This window comes from Aspergillus ibericus (assembly GCF_003184845.1).
Source record: "Aspergillus ibericus CBS 121593 unplaced genomic scaffold BO80scaffold_6, whole genome shotgun sequence".
NCBI classification, from domain to species: domain Eukaryota; kingdom Fungi; phylum Ascomycota; class Eurotiomycetes; order Eurotiales; family Aspergillaceae; genus Aspergillus; species Aspergillus ibericus.
Genome location: NW_020292104.1, coordinates 737,402 through 753,351, shown reverse-complemented (window position 1 = coordinate 753,351; position 15,950 = coordinate 737,402). Strand labels below are relative to the sequence as shown.

General features: G+C 49.8%; 4 protein-coding genes and 1 non-coding gene across 5 annotated transcripts; 1 reads left to right on the top strand and 4 right to left on the bottom strand.

Moving 5' to 3' along the window:
* Positions 1-1,329: 1,329 nt before the first annotated feature.
* Positions 1,330-7,054, bottom strand: BO80DRAFT_485021 (uncharacterized protein; the record flags this gene model as incomplete). The annotated part of the gene is made up of 11 exons (XM_025723479.1): positions 1,330-2,125; positions 2,182-2,684; positions 2,732-3,241; positions 3,291-3,488; positions 3,538-3,801; positions 3,869-4,076; positions 4,124-5,271; positions 5,321-5,619; positions 5,674-5,881; positions 5,985-6,686; positions 6,740-7,054. The coding sequence occupies 11 exons, from the start codon at positions 7,052-7,054 to the stop codon at positions 1,330-1,332; spliced, it is 5,151 nt and encodes a 1,716-aa protein (XP_025578781.1).
* A 763-nt stretch (positions 7,055-7,817) lies between these two features.
* Positions 7,818-7,890, bottom strand: BO80DRAFT_t62. The gene has a single exon. It is a non-coding gene; the product is annotated as a tRNA-Phe (tRNA).
* Positions 7,891-8,328: 438 nt separating this feature from the next.
* On the top strand, positions 8,329-9,218 carry BO80DRAFT_441919 (uncharacterized protein; the record flags this gene model as incomplete). The annotated part of the gene is made up of 2 exons (XM_025721233.1): positions 8,329-8,898; positions 8,967-9,218. 2 exons carry the CDS (start codon positions 8,329-8,331, stop codon positions 9,216-9,218), a joined length of 822 nt encoding a protein of 273 aa, XP_025578780.1.
* Positions 9,219-10,476: 1,258 nt separating this feature from the next.
* BO80DRAFT_237385 (protein kinase family protein) lies at positions 10,477-12,374 on the bottom strand. Its single transcript, XM_025714516.1, has 3 exons — positions 11,598-12,374; positions 10,832-11,551; positions 10,477-10,773 (listed from the first exon to the last, which is right to left on the bottom strand). The coding sequence occupies exons 1-3, from the start codon at positions 12,189-12,191 to the stop codon at positions 10,741-10,743; spliced, it is 1,347 nt and encodes a 448-aa protein (XP_025578779.1). The 5' UTR covers positions 12,192-12,374; the 3' UTR covers positions 10,477-10,740.
* Positions 12,375-12,739: 365 nt separating this feature from the next.
* On the bottom strand, positions 12,740-15,165 carry sit1 (putative siderochrome-iron transporter Sit1; the record flags this gene model as incomplete). The annotated part of the gene is made up of 12 exons (XM_025716614.1): positions 12,740-13,250; positions 13,299-13,358; positions 13,404-13,591; positions 13,643-13,736; positions 13,781-13,838; positions 13,887-14,212; positions 14,258-14,351; positions 14,401-14,505; positions 14,574-14,638; positions 14,687-14,762; positions 14,818-14,901; positions 14,953-15,165. The coding sequence occupies 12 exons, from the start codon at positions 15,163-15,165 to the stop codon at positions 12,880-12,882; spliced, it is 1,734 nt and encodes a 577-aa protein (XP_025578778.1). The 3' UTR covers positions 12,740-12,879.
* Between the last annotated feature and the right edge of the window lie 785 nt (positions 15,166-15,950).

The window sequence follows — 15,950 nt, the reverse complement described above, 5'->3', positions numbered from 1 at the left end:
TCCTTGTTTAATTTCCTAATTTCCTATATACGGAGTAATTCTATTTTCCTACACATACGGAGTACTAGGTAGTAATTGTATCGAACTCCGAAGAATACTCCGTCGGCACAGTTGATACATACCTCCCAACTCAACCCAACCCACACTATACCCATAATCCCTAGTATAGACGGTACTGTAGTTTGTACCATGCAAAATCCCGCACCACACCGCTCAACACACACAGCATAGCATAGCAACATAGCATCACATCGTCACGATCTACACCTCCTACCAACCATGAACGCGTCTTCATTCTTTCCCTTCCAGTCTACATCTACATCCACGTATACCTCCCCATCTACCATCACACGATAAAACAATTGGGAAAATGAACACATTCTATACCATACACAGTACACCATACGCATATCAAAAACCGGATTATGGGATATTGCTGGATTGGATTTCGTAACATGATCGTCAGGGATAAGCAAGCATCGGTTAACGGCCAGACCACACCAAACCCCTGATAGGGAGAACCCATATCAACCAGTAACCGGAGAGTTAGTGTTGATTAGATGGCACGATAGGTAGGTCAGGTCAGGTGGCCGCCACAATCTGCACTGACTATCTACTAGCTTGGCTTGCTGGCTTGCTAGTCGCTAGTTGCTAGTTGCTTCATGTCACGGGAACACCCGCCCCGCCCGGCTTTCCTTCCCTCCTTGACTTTCCTGCCCCTGATACGTTGCTGATCCTGATGGTGTCCTCCTAATTAATCCCCTCGGGTCAATTTCCTGCATTGTCTGCAGGGCGAACATGTTCTAGAAGTCGGAGACTTTATCCTCATTTATCAGGGCGCGTTGTTTCATTGGTGTATGGTTTATCTTCAAGCAGCGGGATGGCACCTGCCAGCTGCTAGCTGGGTATCTAGGTTTGCGCCCGATCGCGCAATGCGCTGCGATGCGCTGCGCTGTGCGGTGCGGTGCTGAGTGGCAACTTGCTCAGTGTCGGTCGGGTTGGTGGTGGTCTGGCCTGGTCGGGCGGCCTGGTTTTGCACGGGCGTGCGCTTCACAGCCAGGGTGGTTTGGTTGGGTTGGGTTGGGTTGGGCGAGTCACGCAACACCGCCGCCTTCTTGCCGTCTTGCCGGCTGGCTGTCTCGCTCACACGGCATCTTCAACCCGATCTCGGTTGTCACGATGGCGAAAATTTGCAGCTATCAGCAGACTTTTACGATGCATTTCGGCATTCCAATTGTCAAATGAAAGAGTCATCATTGATTAAATCAGAAACTTTTCCGTCTGCGACATCCATATGATTTTGTCGCCATTCCAACTAGCATCATCAGTCTAATTCCTCAGCACCGTAAACTGAACATGACTTTTATCCAGATCCGACTTCTCAATCACCTCAACGATACTCCATCCAGATTGATTGATTTTTCCCGTCCACACTGCAGTAAAAGCTTCCTTCGACTGCAGCACCAGCTTGTGCAAACTATTCTCGGTATCCTTCTTATTCCCACCAACCACAAGGTCGGTTTCATGGTACTCGGTCTCGCTCCCCAGGACGCTACGCGACAGGGTCCCCTCTGCTTTGCTGCCCGGGGTCACGTAAACATGTCCATCGGAATCCTTCGCGGGGTCCGTGTCCTCCACTAAATTAAACTCGTCCGTGCTGAACAGGCACACCTCGTCGTCCCCGCTGTTGACGGTAATCCGCGCGTTGGGGATGCTAATCTCCTCCTTCGTGGTGTTTTCTCCTTTGATGGAGACCCCTTCTACCTTGCCAGAATCAAAGACGATGTTGGAGATGGTATATTCCAATTTCGGTGGTGGTGCGGTGTCAAATCCCCCAATTAGGCCTTTGGCAATGTTGTCCACGAATTCTTGCACGGGATCGCGCGGCGGTGAGCCCCCAAAGAGGTTCACGAATACATTAATCAGCATCATGATAATGCCTAGAACGGCCAGTACGGCCCCGAGGATGGGCAGCGCAGTGGCGAACACCCCGGTGACCGTGTAGAGCCCGATGGACTCGCCCACTTCAACAACGTCCAGGATCACAGTCAGTGTTTGCGATAGAACCGCAATAGTGTTGATGATCTTTCCGCCAGTCGTTAACTTGTCCCAATCCTGGACCAAACTGTGCTTGGTTAGTGATTTTGCAGTATCGCATCAGAAAGGAAGGGCTGCAAGTACCTGAAGGTCATTGCAACGACAATTCCAATTCCCAGGAACCCGTTGAGGATCTTGACTGTTTTGCCAGATACATTCCATTTGGACGCCACCTCCTCTCCCCCCGCCGGGAGATTATCCGGAAGCTCATCGGCAGCTTCGTTCCATCGCTCGCCTCCATCGGTCTCAGTAGCCGGGCCTTCGGGGATCAGATTCTCGCCCACAATCTCGTTGAACGTGCCTTCGCCATTGATCTCATCCGACATCTCGGCCATGCCAGCTCCACTTTCTGCAACAGACCTTTCGACTCCCTGATCAAGAGCCGCGCTATCTAAAATATCTTCTGCAGTCGTGGCAGTTTCTCTGCTCGTATACTTCTGCCAGGCATCCCGGGCTTGGCTAACGCCGTTCACCGTAATCTGTATGATTTCCAGGACGACCACCGTCTTCTGGGAGTCTTCCATCTCGCTCCAACCCGATATGAGACCGTAGAGGCTCGTTGCAAGTTGGAATACGTAAAAGGCGACCTAGCAGTTTGTTAGCTCTTGTCACATAGGTTCTCACCACACCATACCATTCCTATCGTAGCGACCGATTTCAGCTTTGGTAGCTCAGGCAATAGGCCACCAACCGCTTTGGACACCTGTTCGAAGCCAACTTCTGCCAATTGAAACAGCCTTATGCCTTGCCACGCAAGAGCGAGTCCTTTACCCACCGCGGTTAGCCACTTCTTCGCTTCTCCCAGAAAGACCGCTCCCTTCTCCACAATATTGCTGGCCCTAGACGCGGCGGTTTGGCTCTGATCAAGACCATTTGCCTCTTCAAAGTCTTTGATGTCCTGTTCCAAGCCCTTGCGCACCTCTTCGTCGATACTAGGATCGCCCTCAAGAACACGTTGAATGAGATCTTTCATCGAATCGTGTAGCCACTGGCCAGCAAGGTCTTCATCTTGGTCCACATATGGATATCGAATATGATGCTCGCTAGCAAAGCCAACGAAAAATTCGAACCACTTATCTGCCACCCCTTCCGACGGCGCCAATGCATCAAGGATACAGCACTCGCGGTTGATCACATTTACGCTCTACACCAAATCAACCAGACGTCTTCAGTCCGATGTTAAACCAACTTACCCCTTGAATAGGATGGGCGAGGTAGGTCAGCATTCGGCCCTCGTTCTTCAATGCACAATAAAGAGTGCAGGCCCACTCCTCCGGATTATCGTCTAGATACTTGTCGAGTATATCTGAGTTGAACCTCCGAACCGCTTCAAGTGAGGTCCTCCGGTTGATCTCTGCGTAGTGCTTGGATTTTGCGAGACAGTTGTCACCCTCAAGCGCTGTCAGCATACGTCGTTTAATCTCCATACCTAATGCTCACATTTCCATCCCACCAGTACCGTAAGTTCTTCTTTTCTTGCTCAGTGAACTGCTGTTCATACTGTTCATAGTGCGCTACCGACTGACACAAGAACGCCGGCGCGTATTTTTCACGCAAGAACTTCTGTAGATCGGTCGGCAGGTTTTCTCCTAAACTCAAAGGCAGATCAGTAGGCTTGCTTTGACCAGTAAGGTCCGTGCGCTGATCGTCGTCCATGTGGTAAAACATCATGGATTTGATGAGAACTTGAGACATGTTATGAATCTGTTTTGAGGTTAATTTGCGAAGGCAGTAGTTTTGTCTCTGCTATAAGTTATAAGCTTACCGCAACCTCGTCATAGCCCGGTGGATTGAGAAGCTCGTCCACAGTACCCTCCTGAGCACGGTGCAGCTGCTCAGTCACGACCGCCGGTTGCAGTTCCGGGGTACATGACATTGGCACAGCTGGATTTGCATAGGCTGCATAGGCTCTAGAGGCCTTCGACCGCATAGCACGGATTTCAGAGTCATTGATGTCGGAAGTTCCACAAATAAAGTGTCTGTCATTCTTAGTAAAACATTAGAGAATAACCCGACAATTACTTACCTATCTCCCTTGGTGTCCCGCATCATAGGGTTATAGTCAAATATGGCACCGGTCACCTTGTAAAGATCCTGATCATAGTCGATGTAAAATGACTGGAAAAGGATCGGAAGGGTAATGTCGATCCCCAACTGAGACTGAAAGCTCACATTGAAGGTGTTCACATCCATGCCAGCATCAGAAATGAACGGCACAACACTGGCAAGGTTAAATTCCACGGTTGCTCTGATCCTACCGTCGTCAAGTGGAACCTCCCAACTGTCATAAAGTCTCCCAAGATCTCGACCATACCTCTCATTAAGTTGGTCTCGGAGCTGATCGAGCACAGGTATCCTTGTTTGAGTCGTCTGAGATCCATCAGGTGGGTACAAAAAGCCCCATTCAACATCCATGCCAGATATAGCATCTTGTGGCTCATCTCTCGGCGTATCTGGTGGCCATGAGGCCTTGTCGTACTGCATCGAGACTGTAATAAGAGGTATGTACTCTCCTTCATCATCGCTATCCTTTTGGTTTGTCTTCTGCTTCAAACGGAGCCTTTGGGCATCGTCCGCCACGCTTTTCGGCATCGCCTGGAATGGCTGGACATCCTGCTTGGAGTAATGCCGTGCGTCAGATGTCGGTGAAATCAGGACCACCCCCTTACCCGACAGTCCGTGGTAGTAGAGAGACAACACCCCATGCTCGAACATGTTTTCCTGGACTTTCCGAGTCCATTGAAACGTTCTCCTGTGGCGCTTCAACTTGCATCTTATCTGTGGCTCACCATTGACAAGGATACAGCCATCTATGACGCTAACCTCCGGCAGCTTGTAGCCAGAAGGCAATTGCCCAGTTCGATTTGTGTGTAGCGAGAATGTTCTCTGGACTCTATCTAGCGGAATACCGTTTGGAAGCTGCCGTGGGTTGCCTTCCATGGCTTTCAGCTGGTCGCTTGGAGAGACAAGACAGGGGAAAATCTCGGACCGTGAAAATTGACCCTGCTTCATCTTCTCATAGCTGCCGAATAGTTCAAAGTTCAAGCGTTGATGAATTGTTTGGATGTCGTGTTTTCTGAAAGTTGAGTCAAGATCGTGGAATGAGGCAAGAACGGACAGTCGCTTTTTTGGTGGAAGGGAACGAAGTGCACGGGCCGTGGACTCGACGGATTGCTAATGCCTCGTAAGTATACAACCGGGAATAAATTCAATGCAGACTTACTGTAGGATCATTCGTTGCAACAAGGTACCCATTGGCGTGGTGAGACTGCTGGCCTGCCCATAGCAACACGCTATGGACGGTCTGCTCCGAGGGATAGCCGACTTGGATGGACCCAATCTCTACAGTCTCATACGCATAGCTCTCTGGGAAGCCAGTCAGGCGGAAAAGAACATGTCCCTCCTTCAACGGTCCAATATGAGCAAGCGGGTTGCTTGTCTTGGCAGTTTCTGGATCTACCGCCCTGAGCCCGGTGGTGGTATAGAACACTTGCGACGGGGTTGTAAAAGGCTGTTCGCCGTCTGTCGAATATGGTTGTAAGCTCTCCTCGTAGCGCTATGAATGGTGCTACTCACTGAAGCCGACGGAGCACACCGTCATGGCCTTTGAGGCTACGGTGCTATAACCCTCACAGCTGTATAGCGGCGGCTTTGCCGAAACAAGAAATCGGTCATCCTGCGACACACTTTCTATCGAATTTGATCTGCCTTGAGCAAGCTCCACGCAGGTTCCAGATAGGAAGTAGGACCCTGATTGCTCCGGAGGAACAGCAGATATATCATTCTTCATGCCCGTACGCTTCCCTTCTCCGATAACTACAATTGATGTCAGCTTTATCTTTGGATTCCACACCTGAAGGGCCCCAGGTGCCCTAACCCTTGTTGACCCAGTCTGTAAGAGCACCGGTATTTCTTTCTTTCCACGCCGTGTGAACGACGTTGTGCCAATTCTCAGCCATGGTGCTATGGAAAGCTTTATAGAGCTTCTCCGAGTAGCTTGTGAATTCGTTGATAATGGCGGCCTCGTCTATCAGGCGGTGGAGACTTGCTTGAATACTCTCGAGGTAAGCACGCAGTTCTGGAAACTTCTCTGTGTCAATCGAAGCCTGGACGGCTTTGTAAAACATATTCAATGCTTCGAAAGTCGACAAGGACCCTATCACAGGGCAATATGCCATTGTGGCAGCTTTTCCACAGAATTTGACTATCTTGTCCGTTTCCGATTCGCTTTCCTGGCCTTGCTCGCTCCATCCCACGAGAGGCCAAGCATGGAGGGCTCTGAAACTTGGTCGGTCCTTGGAAAATAACTTAAATATGTCAAGCCGCGCAGTCTTGTATACCAGGTAATCCGCAACTAGAAGGACTGAAATGCTGAATAAATGACTACCTTCCGTGGCATCTGTCAAAGCAATGTTTATGATGAAAGACTTGGTTTGTATTTTGTCGACGAAGAATTCGGCAAATCCTTTAGTATTCGCTAGTTCCCAAAGACTAGGGTGGTCGTTGCTTTTGAATTTGGTGTTGAGGTGTTCGGCAAGGCACATTGGCATCAGGTCTCTAAGGACACCCGACCTGAAGAACAGAGCGTACTGGGATGGTTAGGCTTAGAATATCTTGAAGATTAACAGGCTGTAGGGCTGACCGGACGAAGCTGGAGGGCCAGGAAATACTGCCACGTGCCATCATCGTCGATGCTCAGGAAGGCAGGGGCAAGAAAACTATTTCCCAGGCTACTAAAATCGCTTCCAACATCCATGCCATCTAGCTGTTGGCCGTGGCTTTCGTCTCCTGGGGGATATGGTTGGTCACTGCCAATGTACTTCCGGAGGCTGCTAAAGTTATCGTTCCATCTGGTTCGATAATGGATTCGACGTGCGAACCCATCAAAAGAGATGGCAGGAAGTGATTTCAAATCAGCCAGGAGGTTCTCCCAGAGAGTGTCAAATCCAGTGGACATTATGGACACTTTGAGCGATTATTGACTCTGGAAGAGCAAAGGAAAGTGGGCAACTGATTTGGGTGGGAGACTCATCAATACCTTCTCTTAACGCATGTGCCGTCAATATCTCTGCGAATATTTATTCCCAGTAAACCACTCAACACTGACATCATGATTTCACAATCAAACTCACGGTTTGAGTCTTTCCTGGTACATGGCCAGGTCGTGTGGGTTGGTGGTTGTTGTTGGCAGGATTCAGCCAGAGAATACCCATGGGAAGGTGGATGACTAACACACCTACTCACCCACCAGTACAATAAATGCATTTGGTGGATAGAATTGGTTGGATCATAACATGGTAGAGTTACTAGTGCGAAGTGGTCAATGGGAATGCACGTACCCTGCAGCCATTTTCAAAGATACTCTCCTATATCCGAAATGGTCAAGAGATCTATATCATAGTGCTATTTTGTGTTCCTTTCCGCCCCATAACACTTGCATTGATCATAAAAAATGTTGAAGCTTGATATTTTTCGGGTGAGCGCCGTTAATGTATAGGGTGAGTATTGGTGATTGGGGGATATTGTCTTCGAGCATGGGTGGGCAAGGTAAACATGGTGAGTAAATGTGTAAGTAGGGGGTTGAGGAGAATTTTACATCCCATGTCAATCTATTTTATTTCATAGCAGAGCTTGCTGTATACCAAAGTTCTTCCAAATCTTACAACGATTCAAAAAAATTCAAAAATCAAGGTGAAAAGAGAAATATCAAATAAAAAGGATGGGGCAAGCCGGGCTTGAACCGGCCACCTCCAGATCTTCAGTCTGACGCGCTCCCAGATGCGCCATTGCCCCGATGACGTCACTTCAACTGACTATTAAGTATATCTGGCTATGGTTTTGTTTTTCATCAATAGATCAACAACTTTGATTTCATGCATGTTCACTAGTACTAGTTACTTTTCATAATGATCTCGTTTGTCTCCCATGCTCATGCTCCTGCTGAACTCAATGACTCTCATGAACTCGCGGCTACCTTTTGCTCACCTAATCGCCTTGATTCGCGTAAACCGCACCCCTATCGCTTCATGACTAGCCTTCTCCAAATCAATCACCCCTCTTGCATGGATCTCGTCTCATTGTGCAGAAGAGATAGCGGAGAATTACGTAGCAAGTACCACAGCAGCGCTGACAATATCAGCAACCTGGATGGAATCCGAGGATACTACCATAACAATCATAGTTAAACATAGAGCCGGGCCTTGGGGCGTACGCGCACTGTATGACCAGCCTATGCGAGGCCTCCTTCATCCAAAGGTAAGAAATCCGACCATTGAGGCAACTCCCGATACAACAAGTGTGATCAGCCACGTGATCCTCGCCTTTCAGCGCTCTTATATACCGACGACCCGTATAGCATCCACGGTATTCCCCCCTCTTCTCTCAAAAGAAAGAACCCCCAAAGACACTTCTAGACCAGAAACTCTTTCCCAGTTGCGATCTCAGAGTCAGCACCGGACGTATCCTCCCTCCCAAATCCACCCTCCCAATCCAAGCAATACCCCACAGACCCTTTTCCCACCGGGCATCGGGTACAACACCCACCCCATTGTATCCCGGTTCATTCGTCGCACCGACCCTACGCAGATCCTCCTCTACACCGACGGTGCCTATCTCAAGAACAGTAGATCCCACCCCCAAGCAGACCACGGCATTATCTTCAGACCTTCCAAGGACCTACCTCCGGACCCCAAGCTAGAGAACAACTCCAACTTCCGTCTCGAGAACGAAGGTCCCACTGACGAAGAATATCCAACGAGTACCAGGGCCGGCTGGATTACGGGCCGTGATCGCGGCGTGTCGGTTCCGGGTCTGGACCGGGGAGGGATTCACCAAGCTTATCATCGCCACTGACTCTGAATATGTGGTAGAGGGGGCGACGACTTGGGTTGCGGGATGGATCCAGCGGGGCTGGAAGACGAGCACGGGGGATGCCGGTCAAGAATCGGGATCTGTGGGAGTGTCTGCTGGGGGAAATGGAGCGGTGGGATGATGCTGGCTTGCGGATCCAGTTCTGGCGGATTCCGAGAGATTGGAATACTGATGCAGATTTGTATGCGAAACAGGGCGCATTGAAGACCCCACGGAGCGAGTTCGCGGATATTTCCGGGGTGCTTGTTTAGACTCGGGGACTGGCAATGGGTGGAAGGTTCTGAGATCCTTGCTTTGTTGATGGTGAGGACAAGGGAGGAGTGGGATGAGATAGGGGAAGATCATAGGAACTCAACATAGTGCACTACCTAGTGATCGGGAGTAGACGAGGAGGAAGAGGCTCATTGTGCAGAGAAAGGAAGTATTGACGAATGATAACGTTGCAGATATAACTTTCCATCTCTCTACTGGCCTGGATACAACGTTAAGTCTGATGCTTGACAGGGCATAGATGAAGCTAGGGGACATAGTTGATGGGGGCGTGGAAACGTGCAACGGTCGAGAGATAAATCACCATGTTTTGCAGTTTAAACCTCACGCTCATAGGTGAAGGGCTATGGCTTTGGAACTAGGAAATAAAGATCGGGAGCAAATATTAGCGCTATAATTCCGAAGAATCTCCAAAGTATATGGCATATAAGGGTATCTCAAGTTGTCACCAGCTACATCATGGTCAACCTCGTGTAATTCGTCTAATAATGGGTGGCCACCTAGATGAAGAAGATGCAAAAGTGTCATGACTGCCTCGCCGTCTATTTGCGTTTCCAAACTCCTTGAGAAGCCTTTCCATATCCCGCGTTATATGTCGGTTGCCATTGTTCCCTTCATACACCGCGCCTTCATGGAGGAGTCTCCGGGCAACGGAAATGTAGTTCTCCTTGACAGCATAAGAAAGGGGCGTGTTTCCCTCGTCATCCTTCGCGTTGACATCAGCGCCCCGCTCCAGCATGGCGTTGAATTTTTGCCGCCAGGCCTCGTCGGAAGGAACATAGCTCTTTATAAGCGTGAACAGCGGCGTTTCATTACCCAGACCATGTACATCGACTCCATCCATTTGGTCCATCAGCAGTCGGATGATATTTGCCGATACGTTTGCCCAGGCTGCGTAATGAAGGCTGGTCATCCCTTCTGTCGAGCTTGCCATGGGATCCGCCCTGTTTTTCAGCAGAGTCTGGACAACTTTTGAGTGGCCGTGCCTCACTGCGGCCATCAGCGGCGTCATGTTACTCGCTGACGGGCCATTGACCCTAACACCCTTGCTGAGGAGCAGCTCGACCATTTCTACATTCCCGGTTTCGGCGGCCAGCTTGAGAGGCGTGCTGCCCTCAGAGCTGGGCCCTTCGAGGTCAAGACTGGGCCACCAATTGAAGAGCGCATTGAGCACATAGACGTTCCCTGTCAATATAGCATGTATCAGAGCCCTATCCTTATCATAAGCCTCTTCTACATCTGCTCTGGCTTCCAGAAGTGCTCTCATTTGCGTTATGTTCTGTTCTCTGATTGCCTGTATGAGAAACTGCCCGAGTCCGGGGCTGGTAGATGATGTACTAGTCGAATCGCGATGGTCATCAGACATGCTAACAGCCGTCCCAGAAAGTGTCGATAATGAAGGTGTACCGCGTAGCTCGGGCGACAATGTCTCACTCCTTGACTGTGCGAGGCTTTGGAGTTTCGTTAACCTCGTGCAGACTGTTCTCGCATACGGTCGCTTGTTTATATCGAGTGCAAGGACATCGAGAAGGAGCGCTTGGCTCTTTAGTAAAAACTCCCTGGAGTATTTATTGTGTTCATTTGGAAGACCTACCACCCAGGCCTGGATATGTGGGTTGAGAACAGCAGGAACTTCACGGTGGAAATAATCATGATCGTAATCTGACATTCCATCGGCAGACTTCCCCCTCCTCATATCCAGATCTCTCAACCCGTGTCGGCCTTGAAGTCCTAGTGCTAGGACCCGGGCAAGGATACATCCAAATGACCAGACATCGCTCCTGCGTCCAGACTCTCGGCCACTGCATACCTCTGGAGCTTGGTATGGTCCCAGAAGTGGCACCGAAGTGTGCCTGATAGAGGGATTTGTGCTTTCTGTTTGCCTGATACTGGAGATTCCAAAATCGGTTATTTTCCATTTTCCTACCGGTAACATGTTCCCTTCAAAAAAGACGAGAATGTTCGCCGGTTTAAGATCCCGATGGCAACACGTTAATCCTAGCTCCTCGGAGCGAAGGTCCTCGTGTAAAAAGTTCAGAGCATCGGCCACATTGGCTGCCTCGGTCACCAGGTCCTTCATTGTGAAGCAACGGTCATTCGGATATCTGCCCTGTTCACCACTGAGAAACCCTTCTAGATCCATATCGGCTAAAGGTGAAATTATGTTGAAATCGCAACCGACCGTTACCGTAGCGAGATAGGGAAGTATACGATCGTGATGTGCCAGGGCTGAGCGAAGCTGTTTGAGATTCTTCACTTCGAACCGGAAATACTGGCCGATAGCGAAGCGCTTCCGGGCGATTCGGACAGGCGTCTGCACATGTCAGTGTCTTCTGTAAGGACTATCTTAAAAGCCATACATTTGATAGAATACCATGCGGCCCTCGATAGTAGCCTCTTGGGATAGTTTCTTCGGTGACGCTCCCATACCCTCCTTGGCGTATTTCATTAGACTCCTCATTGATGAAGGGCAATCTCCATTCCCTACTGAAATCCAGACTCTCTCCCTCTCTCAAGACGATTGGGGAAAAGATATATTGGTCCGAGAGGAACTTGTGTGCCCATGGGCGGCCCAAAAAGGCGTCGCTTTCCAGATCGCCGAGTTGGAACTTTCCGATTTTTGCATCTGTACGGTCTCTCCTTCCATCGAGGCCGTAGTGCGCAAGAAATATTCTTCCAAAATATGCCCAATTCGGCCACCCTATGTAACAGAGAAGCGAAATTATCTGTAGAAAGTCTTCCCGAATCACCTCGATGTCGTCATCGCGGAACCCTGGCTTTTTGAGGCGGATGAAGTCCTTAAGTATCTCCTGGCTCCAAATAGCTGCAAGGCTTTCTCGCGCAATAAACGTCTCCGACGGTGTAGCTTTGTTCTGCATTGCACTCGCCAGATCTATGAGAATTTTGTCGTCCAGATCTTTCATAGATCTGCGTGGTCGCAGTAGGCTGGCCATCGTCAGGGAGGATACCGATCGGCAGGGTTGCCCACGAATGTTAGGGAGCCTGGGCGTGAAACAAGGCTGTCGTGGAGGTGCGCAAGTCACACAAAGCCTTGTATGTCCTGTGGACTTGGAGGGTTTGCCGACCTTTCCATGGGGACGAGCTCGAATAGTCGGGTGAAGCTGACGGCTTCATGGAGAAAAATTGGGAGCGGAAGTGTAAGAAGAGAGAAAGAGGACAGGTTGAAGTTGAGGAAGGCTGAATGGCAGTTGCCTTCGTCATCTCAACACAGCCGCGTCATGTGATTGCCAGGAGTTCCAATCATTCTGGTCAAAGTCCGAACTCCGACTCGCCTGGGTGGTGCTGTCTATCTGTGCCTATCATTGCCCCCGCGGGGATCTGAGCGCTGACCCCCGCACATGGAGTGCGCGTGCCCAGATTCTGGACGTGTCAGAATTCAGAAGCCATCTCCGAGGACCACGTGGGTTTTGACCTGTACGTACATTCAAAAGCCACCGTCATCAAGCAAGGGACGCTCATCTACTTAGCAGGGCTGTTCCTTCGAGGAAATAGCTGATTGTTTACCCAATCAAATTAGTCCATTTTACTAAGCGATCGGAGCAACACTACTATGCCTCCAGGCAACAACAGCCTCGACTCACGGCCGCAAGATAACCATCTACACCTCCTCAACATAATCGCTCACGGTTGATCAACCCCGTCACTATCCTCCTCGGCGTTCGCAAAGCTTTGCTCCTTGGTTAGAACCATGCTGCGGGTACAAAGAGAGAATGCGACCAGCGGCACCGTTAAGCAAATCCCAGTAATGCACAACAGCCGTTGTGTGTACTTGTACGCAGCAACGACCGCATCCCGATCCGGGGTACCCATGGGATGAGTACCGCTGAAAGTGAACGGATCCGCATATGCTTGAGCAGCTAGCGTAGCGTTACCGAGTCTGCTGTTCAGCTCTCCGGGAAGAACCTGGGTCCAAATGGCTCCCGAAATGCTTCCTCCTAGGGCGCTGCCGATGTTATAGCACGCTAAGAACAGACCAGTGACCACCGCCAGATCTTTAAGTTGTTAGAAATGATTCCTGGGACATGCGGCTCAGAACTTACGCTCGTGCTTGGTGGCAGCCTGGATGCTGGCCTGGGCAGGGTAAGGGAAGAATCCCCCAGCTAGATGATGTCAGTTGGCGCTGAGTTCTATAGGGGTGAGCGTACCAATCCCCAGAAGCACCTGACCCCCAATGATTCCCGAATGGCTGGACGAAGTGGACCCTCCACGGTAATAGATCAAGATACCAAAAGCCACCATGAACAACAATGTCCCTCCGACAATAAATGGCTTTAGTCGTCTAACCTTGAAGACGACAAATCCCAACAGGAATCCAGTGATCACAGAGGCAAAGCTGGCAGGGTGAGTGGGCCTTCATGCAAATCAAGAAGTGCCAACAACTCACCTATAGAGGGATCGAATTCTGGTTGCGCTCGTGATACTTTCATTGAAGCTGACGATAAGGACAGTGTAGAGATATTCGCCTTGGAGGGCCCATGCTGCTCCTCGTTAGAGAGAAACATACGGAACGTATCATGCTTACCGGTGTTTAGCATGAGTGCAATGCCTAATGCACCCCAGACTGCTCTATCTTTGAGCAGCTATAGATGCGTTAGCTCGGACGATCGTCCAGAGAGGACGGGTACTACCTTGAATGGAACCATCGGGTGCTTGCATGTTCTCTCCCAGATAACCCACGCTGGAATGCAGCACAACCCTATAACGAGAGGGGCGATGATCTTGGCCTCCTTCCACTGCGAAGCTAACCCTCCGGCTATCGTAAATGGCACCAGAATCAGAGCAAGAAATGCAATCAACAGTATAATGCCAATCACATCCAAGTACCAAAACAATTCTTTGGCCAACCGGCAAGCACCCATCCTACGGAAGGAACTTCGGATGTCCTCCAACGCGCCATTGTTCTTTGCTCTGCGGTGAACGATGCAGAGGGTGATGAGGAGAGGAAGTGTGCAAACTGGTGATACTCAGTCATTGTCTATCCCATCGGGCACCCACCTACTGGGATAGATTATCGCAAACATGCCCACACCCCAGCGCCATGTGGTCGTCCCTAAGACAGCCCCAGTGACATTACCACTAATCCAGGTGTTGATCTAACAGTATCAGCTTCGATCAAGATCTACTCGGGTCCATCGATCTCACCAGAAACGGCAGTGCTGGAGTATATGAGAATAGTAGGCGCGAGCGCAGCGAGGTAACATCCGCAACCAAAACCTCCACCAGTAGTATGATAGCGGTGTATCCGATCTATTTTACGATTCGATGTTAGTGAAGTTGAACAGCCTATACTGAATCTAATCGAGGTCAGAGCTCACCTGGTATAGCACAGCACCTGCAGCAAACTGCTCGACTGTATTTGAAGACGCCTCGATAATGGTACCTAGCACATCAGCGCCCGACAAGCTCAAACGAAATGCAGACTCAGTACCAAGGGTATAGAAAAGTATTGAGATCAAGATCAACTCGACTCTCCCGAAAACATCGGCAATCTTGGCTGCAGTTGGCTGGGGTACAGGATTCGTTAGTCACCCAGAAGACATTCTAACGAAGATCACATACCTGTGCAGCAGCTGCAATAACCGCTCGGAGGATATCGATGCTCGACAGCAGACTATGCGAGCCGTAGGAGGCGGTAGCGTATGGCTGCAATCAGCGCGGTTAGTCTATGACTGTCGGGAAGATGGTGAAACTTACCTGGTAGGTGCCCCGCACTTGACCGTCAAGTCCATAGACATAGGCCACGAGAAATATTCCAGAGAAAAGAAACACACGGTCAATGTTCCATAGGTAAGATGAAAGAACCTCAATCCGCTTGACCCCCGGGCTGTCTAGTTCCGGTGCTGCGCCCGGACCTTGAGGGCCTTGGGTTGCAACCTGGGCAGATGGGCCCTCCTTATTGTTAGCCATGGTGGCTCCGACCTGCGCTCCTGTTGACTATCCGAGGAGTAGGGGGCAGCAGGAGGGGTTTTTGTAATTTTTCAAGAGAGGAAAGTGTGGGAGAAACAACAAAAACGTCATCCGAGCATCAGCCCGTACCTAACTAACGGGAAGAAGGCCCAGACGGCATGATAAATCCTTTTCAATCTTATCTGATGAATACTCTGGGGTCTAGGAGGGGCTTCAGTCCAATCAGATAAATCATGCCAGCTTTACCATAGTTTTAATGCTTGAGTGGGCCGAGCAATGCACACCGAACGGTCATTAAAGACCTCGTATTTGCTCATGCCAAGAGAAAATAAGGCGATTTGAAGATTTCACTGTGATGGCCCCTCTTGGCCAAGATACCACTCCATAAGATAGATATCATGGTGAGGGAATTTCAGACACTATGACTAATGTCCTTCGAATACCTGTGTCATTCGACCATATTCACATGGCTATCTCATAGAAAGGAGCATGGTTCCCGCATGATGAACAATTTAGGAAATCTGTACCTGATCCGCAACACACAAGCAGATTCAATCACCTACCAGTCCGTCAGACCTTCCGGTCAACTTCTTCCCATCTCATATTAACAGCGAGGTCAATTTCCAATTATCTACCCTCTGTAAGTAACTATGATTTATTTCCTATTTTCCTCTAAAGCATTCTACACACATGGTTGAGATCTAACAATTTCAGCCCGAGCTCATCGCAGAGGAATAAACTACAGGCCCCTCCTGAAGCACCTTGAAAATTTACCCCCCCCCCCC

Excerpts from the sequence above, each read along its gene's own strand:
- BO80DRAFT_237385 (XM_025714516.1), bottom strand. The coding sequence starts at position 12,191 with ATGGCCAGCCTACTGCGACCACGCAGATCTATGAAAGATCTGGACGAC. Across the intron at positions 11,552-11,597 it reads CGCATGGTATTCTATCAAAT|ACGCCTGTCCGAATCGCCCG; the intron begins GTATGGCTTTTA and ends TGACATGTGCAG. Across the intron at positions 10,774-10,831 it reads CACATATCCAGGCCTGGGTG|CGCTCCTTCTCGATGTCCTT; the intron begins GTAGGTCTTCCA and ends TAAAGAGCCAAG.